Below are 18980 nucleotides of genomic sequence, written 5' to 3'. Positions count from 1 at the left end.
TTTTTTTTCGTTAAATAAATGGGTTGTCGATTTTTTGGCGAAAGAAATATCGTTCAAGTAACTTCTCATTCCGGATAAATCTTGTTTGTCGAGGCTCGACTATATTTACTTTTCTTTGGACGGCTCCTCGTGTCGCATGCGATCGAAGGATGTATTATTCAAATCTTGTATGCCTCACACCATCCCGTATGAGTGCGATAACATAAACCCGATGTAAAATACACGGTTGAAATCAATGACGGATTACAAAGTGGTGGAACTGATAAATATTCTCCTGGCATTACGAACATGTCAAGAGAAGGTAATTGAAAGCAGAAAGTCGTAATTAATCTTAGCAAAATGACAGTGCCTTACTTTCAACGTTGCAATCCTCCATTTTGCATGATGTTGCAACATTTTACGCGCAAAAATGATATACTACCGATGTTCAGATCGAGACAAGCGGAATTGAATAGCATTCGTATCCTTAAAGGTAGATATCTCTTATTTTAACAAAACCAGATTTTTTATTTACTGAATTAATATCCGATTTATGATTGCACGATTGTATCTCGGAAATCGTTTGGACCCATATTTTTCTCTACTGTTTCTGATCAATATGCACGATTATCTCTCATTGGTGGAATGTTTTAAAATTTTCTTTGAATTTAAAAATTTGTTGATTCAAGAAGTTAGAAATTTTTTAACTATTTTTGTAAATTTTTAAATTGTTAAAACCTTTGTTGTAAAGCTTAGAAATTCTCAAAATCTAAAAAATCTTGAACTTTTTAATTTTTCAGTTGATTTTAAAAATCTTTTCTCTAATTTTGAAGGTTATCAATTTTAAGATGAACAAACTGTTGTAATTATTGAAACGAAATATAAATTTTAACTACATATATTTCTGCAATTGAGTCATCGCAAAAAATGCCTAATAAAGGAGTTAACGAAACATAAATCAGTACCAATCAGATCGCATCAAGCAAAATATAAAATATGGCATAAAATACGAGCAGATTAAAAAGGAACCTGAAGACATTTCGCGAAGATGATCGAGCGACAGAATATTATAGGATATAGTCGTTCTCTGGCGTGCACTCATAAATGATTTTCTTGGAAAAGAAAATTGAAATCCAGAATTAATTACGTTGTACGGTTAAGGCGGTCACAATGGGCCGCAATAAAACATTCAGGTACAAAGTAGAACAATAAGGACGAAGTACAAAGGCGCGTCGTACAATTAGATTTGTGAACAATTTCCACCTTCCACTTTCACCCCCCTGACCGCCCTTCTTCGCGCACCGCAAACTTGCACCACCCCCGGCCTCGTTTTCAGCTCTCTTCCAGGTAACACTTTCCGGCGTGTTTTCGTGATTATTTCGAGTCGTTGAAAACATTCGGCGTCGTCGAAGATTTCGATAATAATCGAGACAGTCAATATAACTTTCGCCCTAAATATCGGTACATTACTCGGGTTATAAAACTGTACGTTACCGGTTACAAAACACTAGTAATTTTGTTCGATTCAGGGTTTTCCCTCGCTGCACTTCCCTAACGAACGGTGATTTTTATTACCCCTTATTGAGAGCTCGCGCGTAAATTACAATTCACGCGAGTCTGCCTCTCTTACCTGACCCGTTTGGACCGCTCGCCCGTAAAGGAAACGAGGAACAAATAACCATCTAATTTAGTCGACGTCGTGCTACGAGCTTGTATCTGCTTGTATAATCCTGTGACAATGAGGGTGATCGTAAAATGCGAAGATTCGACGCGTCGAGTTGTGCCACATTCAAAAATTGTGCGGTCGTTTGCTAAGAACTGTAATAAATTTCTTTTCTATGGACAAATATTTGTGTATGGATAAGTACTTTTACGTTTTTAAGTAATAAATGCTCATCGAAAGTGTAACAGCAGTGGTAAATTTATATTGACTCATACAATTTTCAATGGTATATTGTTCAAATAAAATGAGTACATAAATTTACGGTCCGCGGAAATATTAGTTCAGTCATTTTTATTTAAATTGTACTTCTTGTCAAGCAAATATAAATTACATAAGATGATCTAGATGCTCTTAGATACTTTCACTATGATTTAACAGAAAATGGACAAATTTGAATAAAAAAATAAGCTGGTTGTCAGATGTGAAATGTGGTTATGCAGATGTGAATTAGGAGTAGACGTGCTGACATAAATCATATGTTATTATTTATATTAATCATTGTTATCATTGTTATTATTTATCATTGTTATTATTCATTATACTTTGTAAGAACAATGTATATAAATATATTGTTCATAGCTAATATGAATAGCTAAATAGTAGTTTATTAGTTTATTAGTTGATTATATACCTCACTTCAAATGAAATAGTAATTCATTTCATACAAATAAGCTAGAAATTATATAAACATTTATTACATCATAAACATATGTACATTTAGATATTCCAAGATTAGATATTAGATATTTAGATTTAGATATTTAATATGTTAACTTGCAAATTCATAAATCTTCAAATGTAAACTGAATTTAGAAGTTTGAAAGTTGCGGGATTTAAGAACTTGGAAATTTGAATATGTAAGATTTGACATTTTAATTGCAAGAAAGTAAAACTTGTAATTTGAAATCTGGCAAACAAGAAATCTAGGAAATCAATAATCTAGGGTATAGGGAAGTTGAGAAATTGGAAAACTAGTAAATCGGAAACCTATGGAATGGAAAATCTATGAAATCGGGAATCTATGGAATTGGGAATCTTTGGAATGTGAAATCTACGGAATCGGGAATCTATGAAATGAGCAACTTAAAGAATTAAGAATCTACGGAAGCAGGAATGCATGAAATCGGGATCTATGGAATCGGTAATCTATGAAATCGGAAATTTATAGAATTGTAAAATGCAATTGGGAACTTAAAGAATTAGGAATCTACGGAATAGCGAATCTGTGGAATTGGTAATTTATAGAATTCAAAATCTACAAAATCAGGTACCTATAGAATCTTTGAAATCGGGTATCTATAAAATTGGGGATCTATGAAAGCTAAAAAATGAGCGAATCCAACGAATCTAACGAATCTATAAATTTAGAAGGTTTAAATATTTATAAACCTCGACTTAAAATTTTCAACTTCAAATTAGAAATCTTTATTTCAATTCAACCTTTCGTATTGATAAATTGCTGTCGAGTCAATTACAATTGAATTTACTGTAATTCCTATCGAGTTGAAAACATATCAAAGGTCCTACACTTTTCTGAAAATTGAAACCGCAAGATAGCAAACCTAACCGGAAATACAATAGACTGTACACCAGACTAGCTAAATACCGAAATACCTAAATCTCTGACCACAGCCCCACAGTTCTATTTTCATGAACTAATTACCCGCTACTGGAAAGGTGTCCTCCCCTAATCGTCCGCCTATCCCGTGAAGTTTCCGCGTCAGCTATTCTCCCAAAAGAAAGACCTTCGATTCTTGAAGCTGTCCATAAATTCGCGGCAAGAACGAACAATGTCATTGCCGATAACGATTGGCTAAACAGCCAGACTCGTGTCAGACGGCATAATCGAATGAAGATCAAAGGAGGCGCGACAGCTCCGGTTCCGCTGACGTTTATCCGTGGTGACAGCACGTGCCGGTTCCTGGTCGGCCACACACGGGCCAAATTTCTTTCTTGCATCAGGTGGCTACGGTGCAACGTAATAAACATATTCATAGGTGGAATAAAGTGGCGCGAAGGAGGAGGGGAGGCGGATCGTGTCTGAGAAGAGCGAGGTGGACGAGAGGGGCGTGAGAGCAGAGTTGTCGCATTCGGTATGCAAAGTGCACGGGCCACGGGAACCCGCTTCGTCGCGTGGAAAAAAGGTATCATAAAAAAATGCAAGGTTACCCACATTTCTTTTTTTTTATTTTACCCGAGGCGGTGAACAGCTCCGCGACTGTTGCGGGGTGCCGTCAATCGAGGGAATTGAATCAAACGGAGGGTACAAGACAGTCAAGTCAAAGGGTACAAAGTTGCGTTATCGAGTAATACCGTTTCTACACGCTTATGAAGGTTCGCGGTTGGTTTGAAAGTGTTAAATGGTTAATTTCTTCGGTTAAAGTAGCCCTGAGCGATTTTAGAACGATATTTGTACATTTACGTGTCAATGTGTGCAGAATATGCGATGACATGTGGGACAAATTGGGGGAATGTGCGCTATGAAAGTGATACATTTGTGATAAGATGATTTGATTAAGAAAGTATGTGATTTTGTGTTAGATAGAGTATATTATTGTAATAAATTCGTATATTTTTCAAGCTTTCCGATATTCCTGAACATCTGTTTTTCACAAACTTATATTCATATACTCCTATATAGTTATATGCGAAATATCTATTACATCCATATATCCCTATACTCATATGATCCAATATACTTACGTGTTAATATCCTCAGACTGTAATACCTCCAAATCCCAATATTCCTAACTCTAAAAGTCCCTAGATTCAACATTCCGAAAAATCGATATTCTTGAACCTCAATACATTTAGATACCAATATTCTTAGACCTCTATGTTCCTATACATATAAATATTTCCTAACTTCCTATGTCTCCAAATCCCTGTACACCCAAATCCCAATATCCTCCATATCCCCAAATATACTTATACCAATATACCTATGTCCCCAAATCCCTATGTCTTCAAATTCTTACGCCCATAAATACCTCTGCCTGTAAATCTCTATGCCTCCAAATCCTTATACCTCCAAATTCCCACATCTATAAATACTTGCGTCTCGGAATCACTGCATCTCCAAATTCTGACATTCCAATTTTCCCAAATCCCTAAATTTATATATTCTCAAATCCGTACCTCCCCAAATTTCTATATTCCCAAATCCCCAGAAAAAATTAATCGATAAAAGTTTTATGTTTCAATCGCATGTTTATGTAAAAAATACATGGGCAACCTTTAACAAAAACAGGAGAGTTGACATTTTATAGAAAAACTTCATCTTCCGCCTGATTCACCTGCCGGAACCTTTTAAATCAATTATAAGAGTTCTTTTATACCGCTATATTTAAAAATGACCATTAGGTTATTCTAACCTATCTTTGTCTCTATATGTTGAATTTAATTTTTAGATAGATTTAACTTATTCTCTAACATTGAAAATAGTACTTTTAACTTAGAACGCAAAATAATATACTAAACTAATAATAATATTTTTATTATTAATATCAAACATAAAAATGATAACAAATATTAAATGGTGGACATTTTGAACATTTGCAAACTTCCTGACGGCCATGATGAACCTAACCTTTATTTGTTCCATACTATATTAATTCGTATAGTGATAAAATATGACTAGATTTTATTCATATAACTCGTCTGCATAAGTTACAAAACGAATCTCTTATACTAAAGTTCATAAACCATACAAACGTTCTAAAAGATAACACTTGCAATTAGAAACAATGCAGAATTAATTTTTCGTTTCAAATCGCTATGTATCAAAGTCTAACATAAGAAAATTCAATCCTAAAAATGTACATAACATGCATATCTAAAAACTGGAGTTATTCGATAAAATCTGTAACGAAAGCTATAACGATAGAGACGTTACGTTGCGAAGTTTCCCGCGTGAGTGTATCGCGAAAGTACACGTGTCGTGTAAGAATAACGTGACAGATTTCGCAGTGTAGTCAGCTTTCGATCTCCCGACCTCCGAAATTCTAACAGCTTCGTCGAAGAAGGTGTCCGATCTCGCGATCGTCCAGGACGTGTGTCCTTCGCGGACGAACGAATCGAAACTGGAACGAGGGAAACAAAGGTATAAGAGAAGAGCGTGACAGCCGCGAGGAAACGACGCTGTTCGAGCACGAAAATTCCAGCGAATGGTCGATGGAGCTCCGAAAAATCTCGTCGGATAAAGTTTCGTGTAGTAAGGACAGCGCCAAAGATACGAACGCGCAAGGATTCCTGTGCCATGCGCACATAGCTTGGTCCTTCTCTTGCCTCGCGATCGGACGAGGACGACGATGCCGAAGAAGAAGAAGAAGAAGAAGAAGAAGCACAAACAGAAGCGGGGGTTGCGAGGGAAGAGGGCAGAGAGGAGAAGAACAACAGATCCTCGGTGCTGGACGAACGAAGAGAGGAATTCAAAGAGAGAAATAAAAGACAAAGAGGGAAAAGATTCGGGGTCCAGCAGGATTCGTCGTCCTTTTAGGCGAAAGGATGACAGAAACATCCCGAAGGACAGAGCGAGAGGGAACGAAGAGAGTCGGTGGAATCGTGGATTGTAACAGAAGGGCACAGAGGGGCAAGGAGTACATGGTGGGGGCAAGAAGCGCTCGACGTCTCAAATTTGGTTGGTTGTCTCGAGTTATCCTCCTCTCTCTCGATCGCCTCTTTTTCTCGCCCTATCTCCGTCCCTCGGCAACGAGGTGCACGGTGAAGGTAGGGAACCATGGACGAAGGCGCTAGATAGGAAAGGGAGAAAACAGCACGAGGGACGAAGAGGCAGACGCTAGCCGAAGGAGAAGGAAAGTCACACATCGAAGGGAGAAAACGAACGAAAATTGGTAGGTTAGACGAGGAGAGACGTTATTGCTGTAAGCCTGTAGAAGGGAAGGGGTGGGAGAGACACAGGGTAGAGAGAGACGGAAGGACCGCTCGAGGAAAGATTGAAGGGAGAAAGACCGATCGGTGGACTAACATTAAGAACGATGAAGGAGGGAAAACGGCAGGAGAGGGAAGTAGCAGGTAGGAGAAAGCAGGAAAGAGAAAAGAGTATTAGGTACGAAGAGACGACGAAGAGAGACGACCACGAGGAGAGAGACGGAGCGAGTAGACGTGGTTAGAAAGAGCTAACACGAGGGCAAGCAAGTGACGGTATAGAGGGGGTGGCGGAGAAGGCTTGGAAGGTAGGGGGAGAGCAGTGCCTTGGCGCGAGCTCGAGGACTCGAAACTCCGGAATTCCAACCGACAGAACAGTGCCGGCGGTCGTACGACGCGGGTCTCGAGAGTGTGTGAATAGGATAGAACGAGGGAGAGAGAGAAAGACAGAAAGAGAGAGCTAGAGCAATCGTGGCTCAGGGGAGGGGCGAGGAGGAAGAGAGAGGGAGAGGGACACGAGGTTGAGGACGATCGCTAGCTATTTACAATCGCGGTTCGTAGGATAAACCGCTCGTCTCGCGCCCGCGTCGCAGTCTCGCGTTCTTTCCGGTGCCAAATTCGAACGCACGAAATCCTTGATCCTCGAGAGATCATCCCGCAGGAGGGAGGAATCAAGGAGTCGTTTGTTAAGGGTGGACAATCTTTCGATCGCGGACAGTGACGGAATGGACACGAAAGTCAGTGAGAAAAGTGAACAGTGATAAATCGTGATGACCAAATGATTCGAAGACGAAGAGTTCCGTTCACGATCGTTGGACCGCGCGAAATCGTTGGTTCGAGAGACGGGTAACGACAGTGACGAGATCGAGCGATCGAACCGAGATGTAAATCGCACGCGTATCACCGTCGTTTTTACTTTTTTTTTCGTTATTTTGTTTAATTCGGTTGGTACGTGTTCGTTTCGCGACGTCCGCGGCCGAAGCTGAGCACCGAAGATCCTTAATTTTCGGCCACGGCGTCGGCGGACATACTCTGCTGAAGGGAAGCCGGTTCCTGAGCCGTGTTTCGAGCCAACCATCAGCCATATCATTGTCGTCGTCGTCGGCAAACCGTCGAGGCGAGGGCGACGATGCCGTGCACAGTGATACGCTCGACGTCGCACCAGGTGGAGCGATCGCGGTTGATTTGGACTTTCGTACCTGGCGTACGTGCGATCATATGATAAATGTAGAACACGCTGTACCCCGCTTTTTTTCTTTTTTCCTTTCTTTTCTTTTCGTTCGGCCTTCCCTTTTCAAAAAACCGTCCTTTCCCGCGAAAGTATCCCCGGTAGCTCACGTGACTCTAGTTTCGCGCCTCTTTCGAGTCATCGTCCATGTGCTGTCCGCGAGGAAACCCGTATCGGTGGTCGTCGACGGCTGAAAGGTGGGAGACGCGAGACGTCGCGACTTGATGCGCGTGTTACGCATCGTTCGATCGCCCAACGCCCGTCACAAGTTCTGTGGTTCGTTTACGAAATTCGGGACGAGTGAGACAGAAACGAGCACCGCGACGCCACGGGGACAAACTGTTATTGAAATTACGCGCGCGCACGAGCGCGTTGACGCGCGTGTGGTGTGTGCACGGCACCTCCGGTTTTGTGTAACGCGTGTGCCGGTCATCTTTGTCCCTCGTGTTACGGACAGAGTGCAATTACCGAGGGCAACAGAGGAACGACGAAGTGCACGCGGCTTTTTCTTCAGGGAAAGACGCGCGTCTAGTGAGGCAGAGACTAAGAGACAATATGAGTGAAATGACGAGTGTGGAGCAGCAACAGCAACAGCAACAGTACGTAGGCGGCAGTTCAAATCCGGAGCATCATTGCAAGGACTGCGGCCTCTATTTCGAAAGCGATAAAAGTCTCGAGGTGCACCTGCGATACCACCAGGAGAACCTGCTAAGTCAGTGGGCGAGCCAGGCGCAGCAGGAGGAGAGTAACAACAACAACAGCAAGGCCGGCAATCACAACAGTCACGTGGGCGTAAAACGCGAGAGCGTGACCGCGCCGGCGGACTCGAGTGAATCTTCCTCGAGGCCGCCCTCTCAGGATCCCACGTCTTCTCAACAACAACAGCAGCAGCAGCAGCAACAACAACAACAACAACAACAACAGCAGCAGCAACAACAGCAGCAGCAGCAGCAATCGCAGCAACAACAAAGTGCTGGACAAAATTACAATCATTTCCAGACACCGATGTTCGGCGAGGCTACTTTTTTCATGCAGAACGATCCGGCCTATATCTTGCCTCATCACTACTCACCGCCGCGAGGAGACGCGCAAAACGATGGTGGGAGTAGTGGTGGAGGTGGAGGTTATTCGCGCTACCATCCGTATCAACATCAACAACATTTTCCACCGGAACGCACCAGTTCCGTTAGTTCCACTAGCCCGAGGAGTCCGCCAATTCAGTGTGACAAGTGCGGTGCGGTTTACGAGGACGCGAATCAACTGGGCGAACATGTACGAACGAATCATTCGAATTCGCCGGGAGGCTATCCTGGACAGCAACAGTACCAGCAGCTCGGTAGCAGTCCTCAGCAACAAAATCAACAACAGCTGCACGCATCGCCGCCGCAGTCCGGTCAGCAACAACAGCAGCAAACTGGCTACGACTACAACGGTGGACAACCGACGAAAACGGAACTGAAGCAGGAACCAGAGGAACAGGCCGAAATTCTCGATCTGGACTCTCACAAAGTGCAAACGCACAGGTACGAGGAGGAACTGATGAGGCTACATCAACAACAGCAGCAGGAGTTGCAGATGCAGATGCATCAGCAGCAGGTAATGCAGCAGCATCAACAGCAGCAAAGGGCCGGATCTCATTCGGTGAGTTCTATGCTGGGTTGGCCACCGGCCGCTCAACCTCATGATTATCACCCTGGGTTATCGCCTATGGGTCCCATGGACAGTGTGACACCGCTTTCGGATCAGGGTCAGTTCATGCGCGGGCAACATATGCCCGTGGAACCGCCGCGACATCCAGGTTCTCCTATTATTACCAGCACGCAACCGATGCCAGGTCATCAGATGCCCGGCGGTCTTCTTCAACAACCACCGAAACCTCCACCTTTGGCTAATCAATCGTGGAAAAGTAACGAAGCGCGCCGGCCAAAGACCTACAACTGCACCGCGTGCAACAAGTGGTTCACCAGCTCGGGACATCTGAAAAGGCACTACAATACGACGCTGCATAAGAACGCGGTGAAACAAAGCAATCAACCGGACCCTGCGAACTTGCCCATCAGTGCACATCATCATCCTGGTAGAGATAGTCATTCTGGTGGCAGAGGCGGTGGACCATCCAGATCGCCAGAGTTATCTTCTTCCGGGAGTCCCCCAAACTTGATGGCAGGTCCCTCGGGCGAGGCGGCGAGGGGCCTGCTCCACACGGCCAACAGTCTCTACAACAACAATTCCAACAACAGCAACAGCAGCAGCAGCAGCGAGTCTTCAGCGGCTCTAACTCAGCAGCAGCAGCAACAGGCGCCTTCGGGGGTACACTTGGGCTCCACAATGGTACCGCCGCTCAATTCTCCGGCGCAATCGCCACTGGCGGGTCACCATCAGCAACAAATGGGTTCGCCATCCCCCCAGCTGGGCCATCAGCAGCAGCAGCAGCAACAGCAGCAGCTTCATCACCTGCCAATGGGTTCGCCGTCGGGCCAACTTCCGGTCCACCATCCCATGAGTTCGCCCATGTCACCCATGCATCCACCGCCGGCGCCCCACCTGAATTCACCTTCTCCAATGGGCTCGTCCCACCCACACCACATGAGTTCGCCATCTCCCATAACGCCGGGCTCGGTCCACCCAGCAATGGCTTCGCCCACGGCGATGGGGGGTACTACGATGCCTCATCAGCCGTACCCAAACGCCTTGCCCCCCCACGTTACAACTACTACCAACATCCCGGGCCTGCTGGAGTCTATCACCATCCAGCTAACTACTACTGGTAATGAGATGCCTTTATCGCTATCCGGCCAATCTCAACACCAGCAGTCTCAACATCATCATAATCAACACCAGCAACAGCAGCAGCAACATCATCAGCAGCAGCAACAGCAGCAGACTCAGGATGTTTTACCCGGTTTTGGGACCTTCAGCAATCATCAGAGGCCCTTACCAAGTTTCACTCAGTTCAATGTGACCGGGTTTTTGATAGGCCAAAATCAACCGCAGGCCGTTAACGTGGGGGGGCTAAGTCCGGAGGAGAACGTATCTCCTCACGATAGATCATTCGAATCTTCCGATTCGAAGTACGATCCGTACGGAAATTCACCGCCTCGATACGAGTCCCTTACGAACATGGACGTGCACATGCATCCGAACACCGACGGGATGATCATCAAACAGTACGAGATACAGACGCACAATCATCCGTCGAACTCGATTCATCAATCTCGCGACAATCTCGAGGCCAATAATAATCTGCCGCAAGTGATTCAGGCGAAGGAGGAAATGAATCCGAACATCGGCAGACACTATCAAAAGCATCAGAAATCAAAAGTGAACTCTGTGATCACGAAGGAACATCAGGTGACCAGCACGAACACCGGCTCGCACTACATTTCCCAGGACGGTTTCCACAAGTGCATCGAGTGCGACAAGGTCTTCAACAAGGCCTGCTACCTGACGCAACACAACAAGAGCTTCCACTCCGGCGACAAGCCGTTCAAATGCAATCAGTGCGGTAAGAGGTTCCCCCTCGAGTACCTGCACGCGGAGCACCTGCAGAAGCACGCCGGTGACAAGCCGTACAAGTGCGAGATATGTCCGAAGCAGTTTAACCACAAAACTGACCTCAGGCGGCACATGTGCCTCCACACTGGCGAAAAGCCGTACGCCTGTGATAATTGCGGCAAGGGATTCATCAGGAAGGACCACATGATGAAGCACCTCGAGACGCACAAAAAGAAATCCAACAACCATAACGTCCATTTGCGGGCGTGATTCGAAAGGAGGAGAGAGGTTCGCGGAGTCGAGGAGTAACCGGCGATCGTCCCGATCGAACAACAACATGGCCGTTTATCCGATGATCTTCGCCCTCGGTCTTCGTGATTATCAATCGAAAGGTGAGATCGTCGGTCGTCGGTACGTCACGACGGCCGGCTCGTAAATATCGCGGTGCGACTTCTCGATCGAACCTCCTGCTTTATCGATCAGAGACACTGGGACTCTAGTGTATAACCGTTCGATCGTGATCAAATTTGTAATTTATTATTCATAGTTCTCGTTTAAGGCAGTCCGAACAATCTCGTATCATCCGAATCCCGCCCAGGTTCGAAAAGTTCTCCCATCTCCGTCTGATTCAACAAGAGAACGACATCCTTTCGCGTACAACCGTTGTTCCCGACGAAAGTATAGTCTCGCGGTTAATGTTATTTTTCAACGATCGAAATTATTCTTTTTCTTCTTTTGCTCGGTACCGAACAGAGAGAACGTCTCGCGAAATAACGACAACGGTGCTCGGAAGGATCTTGGTTTTTTGCTCAACGGTTTAATATTTATTGTTTAACGGCTTCAAGATATAACAGGTCTCTCGGGAAAATTGCGCGTTCGAGGATAACCGCGTTGGAAATTAAATCGCGACGAAATTGATGAATTTTTCGCTAGAAATCGGAACGATGATTCTCGCTCGAACGTCGCGAGTCGCGATACACGGAGTCGATCGTGAAAGATCGACCAGAGAACTGTTCTTTTCATTTTTTTCGTTCTCTAGTCGACTGCTCGACTCGATGTACCGCGAACTTTTCGAGATAATCGATCCGTCGGATCGTTCGCGGACGGCACGATTTTCCCGGGAAAGTCGAAGCGATCGCGCACACTCGAACAATAATTAATCCGAAAAAAAAGAAACGCGCAATGGATGAACTTCCGCTGCGACGTTGAACCTTCGAAGCTTATCGATTGTACAAAATATGTTAAATGTATAGGCGTATAATTATTCTAATTATTATTATCACTGTAATTATCGAATTCAATTGAATATCGTCTAGAAAGTGATTACGAAACCTATTCATAATACTCGTATTTTATAGCGTACATAGCATACTTTATCGAGGGAGAACGAAAGGAAAAAAAATGATAAAAAAACATGGTTGATAGGTAATCGTGAAAAGACGCGAGACTCGAATCACCGTAAAAATATGTTTCATAGTCGTCGTTTAGTTTTCTTCGTTATTATTTCTCTGTTTTCGTGTCGGGGACGATCGAGAGGCGAATAAAAAATTCATCATTTATCGATTTAGAATAGACACATAGATTAGTTTGATTTAACGACGAGCCTCTCGAAACGTACTCTTCGCATTCCTCGTAATTTTCGTACATTCCAAACTTTTCAAAATCATTGACGCGTCTTTTCCAAACGTTTTAACGTAGCCTAAGCATCCGGATTGTACGTTGCTCGAAACGAATTTTGCTCGTGCAGTTTCTCGTAAAAGTTCATGCATCTATCGCGTTCAACGAAATTCGATTTACCTTGTAAGTTTCAACCTGACCGGCGAATAACTTCCAGAACATACACACTCGTTTGATCGATTATTAAATCGTTTCGAAATTTCGTTGAGCGTTTGCTGCCTCTTAATTGCGCGTCACCCGTCGCACACGATCAATTAATGCTCGATTAATTGCTCGAAGCGCAGAACGAGCCAATCACCGAGGATAGAATCGTGTCTCTCGTCTATCGCGACACGAGCAAATTTCCCTTCGTGCTACGCACAGCTCGTTATACGTACACGTACATCAACACAGACACACCGAATAAACGTTGACCTCGCTTTAACGAAATGTACACCGTTGTTTACACGTAATTATTTCTGTTGATCGTTTAATTGTTCGATTTATCGGCCTTAGGAGTTTGATACTTGTTCGAAGGATATATCATCGGTCAAAAGTATGAGACCACCTGTGGATAAAGTGAAATTCTTTTTATATCTCATATTTTTCATTTGATACATTTCAAAATAATTCGTATAAATGGTTTAGTGTAACTCGTAATTTCATTTGTTAACTTTTCACTGAAAATACTAGTTCAATGAATTCAATACATGAATTAATTAGATGTTTATATAATTTGAAATAATAGAAGTAGAAATAAAATGCATTTTAAAAGAAATTTTTAATATTTCGCGAAGTTTTGATCAATAAATTATTTTGAACGGTGTTTTACAATTTTCCAAACGTCGCAGCTTCTCGACGTATACTGTTTACAATTTCCTATTCAAATATTTATGTAATCGAGAAATTATTAAATTATCTTATAGGATTCACATTAAATGATTTGGAGCACTTTCCGAATAATCGATTTTATTTAGTAACAGAAATTTTCTATTTTCGCAATAAAGTGACAGGTAAAGCAGTCAGATAAGTATCAATAAACAGATCAAAAACTGAATAAAAATCTTCCATTACTATTTCAAAATTTTCCATTTTGCATATTAAGCAATTTCTTTCAAAATAATATCACTATAACTTTCATCTTATAATATAATTTATAAACACAGTATTATTAAAAGAGTTTCGTGCAAGGAAACAGAGTGCTCCAGATTAGTGTACGTCAACAAAAGGGTTGTCTTTTGAACGAGATGGTCTACTTTTGATCGACAGTGTATCTCCAACAATTAGTTCCGAGTTACTTTGTTCCTGTTCGATTGTTGTTGTTGTAAAACCGATGTCCTTAAGTAACGTTAATCGAATTGTTCGCTCGTTGTAATAGACAAATCGTGATTGTTTTCGTCGGTTATTATTAATCTCTTTTTTGTTTTTTCGAAGCTCCATTTCTGTTACGCTGGATCGTTTGTTTTACATTAGAGACGAGGTCCCGTCTTGCGTTCCGCTGCTCAAAATAATCGTTTGACACAAAATCGATACATCGCATTAAACAGTGAAAATGCTCGATGAAAGTGCTACCAAATGTATCTCGGTAACATATGTACATTAATTCTGCATGTCATCTTTCGTTCTTTTTCGATCACTCGCGATTTATCATCGATTATTTCGAGCAGTGCACCATAATCATTGTTTGTACATACGAATCATATTTACACGTACACATACACACACGCACATTGACGTCCTTCCTCGAGTTTCGTATCTTTTTTCTGTTTTTAATTATTTCGTATTTAAAACTAGAGAAAGATGAAAAGATTGAAAGCGAGAAGAAAAAAAAAGACGATAAATTATATAGCACTCTTACCATTTTTACTACGTAATATGAACAGCCAGAACAGACTACCTCAGAGTTCAGGAATTTAACGATGAATGAAAGGAAGAAAGAAAAGATGAAAGAGCCAATGCAATAATAGTAATGTTATTAAAGAGGAAAGAGTAGGTGAGCGCGCATCCGTGCGGGCGGAACGACGTACTTCATATTTTTTTTATGCTCACCCTTGTTATTTAATAATTCTCTTAGATCCGAATTTCGATCATGAATTCATTTCGAAATGATCTCTGAAAACTTCAAAGCAACTTCATTCATTCTTGATAGCTATCACACATTCCTAACCTCAATTCTTTATACTAGCATTTATTTTGTAATATAAAAACTCGAACACAATTTTTTCCATAATTTTTGTCCATATAGAAATTTAAAGGAACATTGATTTTATGAAATATGTGGCTATCGAAATAAATTACATAAATTTTTAATGTGCTTTTGTATATTGAAAGGTTATGTCATTATAAATATTACTATATACAACAGTTTTGAGAGTAGACGGTTAATTGAAGAAATATTTTGTGTTAAAGTCCCGATATGATTTGCTTTACTGTATACATAATTCGGTGATAAAAGTTGAAATTTTATAAGACAATCTGGGTCGAATTTTTTTACATCAGCTTTGGCTTTAAACTTTAACATCAAATATTTTAGACGTTCTTACTGTACATTTTTTAAGGGATTTATTTATTTGTAAGGGATTACTGTATCCTCTTGCCATGTAAAAATGGATCCCATTCATTTTCTCGTATTTTGTTAGTTCACTTCAATTTTGACATTATTCAAATAATGTATTTAAATAATATATTACTTGGGTGGTTGTTACTTGTAACAATGTTGGTTTATTTAAACAAGAAAATAATTTTTTTAGAAATCATTTCATTATTAGGCTATGAAATGAAGGAATTTTTATTTTCTGTTTAAATAAATTCTTATTTCAATAGTTTTTCAAATTTTACTCCTGTCAATATCAACTGTTAGATAAATTTCTGAAAATAATATGATAAATTCATTCAGACAGAATATCGGATAAATAGTTGAGATAATTTATTATTATAGATTTTTATATTTTATTTCATTTTTGGTGCTACATTCTAATTTTATAGAAAATATAAATCAATTATGATATATTTCTCAGTGTAGTATTTTTGTTATTAACTGTCACTTTTAAATTTTCATTAAATCTCTGTCGTATGTTTTCTGTTTTGAAATAGTATAAATGGAACAGGTAAATATGGTCGCTGTTATTATTAGTACACAACTGTAGTCTGACAATGAGTATAATTTCATTTACAAGGGAACGCATGATTTCACAACACTGATTTTATTCTTATTATAATAAGGGATTCAATTTCGCAAAATTAGACTTTTATTAAAGAAGAGAGAAATTTATATCGAATTTTTAAAATATTTCATTCAATGAATATCTAAGAATTTGTGAATTAAAATTTTTTAAATTTATTTATTAACATAACAATTCGGAAATAGAATTAGAAACGTAAGAAGTCAATTCAGATATTTGTTTAAACAATAATTTAGCTATTTAAAAATTTATTAAGAAAAAGCTTACGTTATAATTTTACCAAATTTTTACTTTCCGTCATGCGTTCTCTCGTTAAAAAAATAATCGTCAATCTTCAAAACCTATTAAATAACATAAACTGTCAATATACAAAAGCTCATTAAAATTTGATCGAGTTAGAATTAATCTACATCGTTATAAAATATAAAACGGAAACTGCTCTCTTTCCTCTTTGCTTTTGCCGTAAAGTTCCTCGAGTCGCCCGCCGGTCGTAAAAAACGCGTGTAATAGAACATTATACATATAGATTCTAATATAAACAAAAAGCGAAATAGATGTGAAGACTTTTAGGAGAGGAGCGATCATAGAGAGAGAGAGAGAGAGCGAGAGAAAGATAGAGAGAAAGAGTTGACGACGAAGGGGAGGGTTGTAGAGATCGATGTACGTTTTAGAGACATATCAAACAGTATTACTGTACACTCAGTTTTATTATAAATAATCGTAAATTAAAAAAAAATGATGATGAAAGAAGAACGAAATGAATGGCGAAGCAAAGGGTGGAATTTGTAGTGAGACGAACGCGTTGAGGGGTGAGATCGATCGAGAATGATCAAGAATATAATACATATTTCCGACGTCATATCATTGTCAGATACTCGTATTGCGGATATGTTTCAGCGAGAGAAAAAATAATATATGTGTTTCGCAGCCGTGATATATGGGCATAAGAGATTAATCGAAAGGAAAGAACAAAAGCAATCAACAGAATTTTCGTTTTTCGACGCGAATGAGTGAGCGTGCGAGAGAGAGAGAGAGAAAGAATGTCGAAAGAAAGGGTGAGCGTGTAGAATAAATTACAAAATCTAACACAATGGGCATTTACCTGCGAAACAAACGATATAAATATATAAATATATATATACATGGTGATTCTGCGAGCGACGACGAAGCGGCGAATTATTTCGTTTCTGTAGATTTGTTTTTAAACGACAAGACGCGTTTCGCTTGTTTCTTGTATTATTATTATTATCATTATTATTATATTATTATTATATATTATGAATATTATTATTATTGAAATGAAAGACGCGTATCGTTGGTATTTTTCACTTGTTCTGTGAGCGCGTTTTTTGGTGCGGCAGCATGTTTGTAATTGTAAAATAATTGTTCCAGCACGCGAGTGCAAAATTATTATATCTATATTATATATATTATATATATATACATATGTGTATATGTATACACACGGTACCAAACTGTCGTTGGTTGTGCCAAAAACATGGAAAAAAAGGAGAAACGGAGAAGGAAAAGAAAGACGAGATGTAATAGAACCTTGTGTGCTTCCCCTCACGTGTAATTCTAATTTCGCGGGCATTTCACATAAGTACGGAGAAAGGAGACGAAAGAATTTTATGGCAAATGAAATAGATTATAAATAATAATTCTCGACGATTGAGAACGTGATTGTATGCGTGAACGAGTGTTAATGAAACGTGTGTGTGATATGCGTGTGCTTATGCGTATGCGTGTGTGTATGTGTATCGGAGAGAAAAGTGCGAGATCAAAAAGAAAGATGGAAGAGAGGGAAAGTGGAAGGAATTTTTATCCGGTAATAACAAGTATTTCCGTGCACACCCATTCCTCGTTTTGTGCCATAATAATCGATGAAACTTGTAAGCGGGTGAACAGATGAAAGGACAAGAGAAAAAGAGAACGCATGTACGTATGCGAGAGAAAAAGAGAGAAAGAACGATGTTTATATATTATATGTATACAAATATATGATAACGTGCGATAGATAGAGCGGAAAGGAGAGAGGAAAAACAAAGAATGGAATTATTGTGCGACGATGTTTGCCCGTTCGAAGAAAAACGCGAGCGAAAAGTCCAGCGTGAAAGCGAAAACACCGATACATCATAGTAATAACGCTCAGTGCGACGAAACGCGGTTTTTGTTCCTTCCTTTTTTACAATTTTTTTTGTTTTTTGTCTATTTCGATCGTACATTGTATATGTTTTCTTTCTCCTGTTTGCGATACACAGCTGATACGTCTCGACGTAAGATGACGGATAGATTAAAAGAAAATGAGAGAGAGAGATCCTATGAAGACGGAGAGTATAGTATTTACAACCTGTATTATTTGATACGCGTTTAATTTTGTTTTTATAAATATATTTTATTTCTCAAGAACCTGATTTTTCGTTGTTAACATTTCCACTTTATCCTCATTTCATTTTCTGTGCACCTTATACTGGTGCTGCTGAATCGATAATATCAATAATATGAAAAAGATAATTCAATACATCAGTAACATCACAAAGGTATCGTTAAAGCAAATGAGAATCATTGAAATAGAATATAACATATAATTCTATCGTCCGCACTTATTTAATCTTTATAAAGCTTCAATTTAACCTAATTCTAACCTGTCTTGATCCATTTTACAATTCAAGTTTATCTATTCAAAGTCATCTAAAATTACACTCATTTAAAGTTAACATTGGAAACTGAAGAATCTATAAACGAATTTGAATGATAAAACTCTTTGGTTATGTTAAGCTACCTTCAAAGATAAATTCAACCTTAACCTCAACTTCAACCTTGGCCAAAA

The 18980-nt window shown here is 40.3% G+C and overlaps 1 protein-coding gene across 1 annotated transcript; it reads left to right on the top strand.

Annotated features, from left to right (window-relative positions):
- Positions 1 to 6905: 6905 nt before the first annotated feature.
- Positions 6906 to 18559, top strand: LOC105661925 (uncharacterized). The gene has a single exon (XM_012280694.2). The coding sequence runs from the start codon at positions 8373 to 8375 to the stop codon at positions 11580 to 11582; it is 3210 nt and encodes a 1069-aa protein (XP_012136084.2). The 5' UTR covers positions 6906 to 8372; the 3' UTR covers positions 11583 to 18559.
- The last annotated feature ends 421 nt before the right edge of the window (positions 18560 to 18980 follow it).

Source organism: Megachile rotundata, chromosome 1 (assembly GCF_050947335.1).
Source record: "Megachile rotundata isolate GNS110a chromosome 1, iyMegRotu1, whole genome shotgun sequence".
Classification (NCBI taxonomy): Eukaryota; Metazoa; Arthropoda; class Insecta; order Hymenoptera; family Megachilidae; genus Megachile; species Megachile rotundata.
The sequence above is the reverse complement of the archived record's forward strand: the minus strand, read 5'-3'. Positions and strand labels throughout refer to the sequence as shown.

Excerpts from the sequence above, each read along its gene's own strand:
- LOC105661925 (XM_012280694.2), top strand. The coding sequence starts at position 8,373 with ATGAGTGAAATGACGAGTGTGGAGCAGCAACAGCAACAGCAACAGTAC.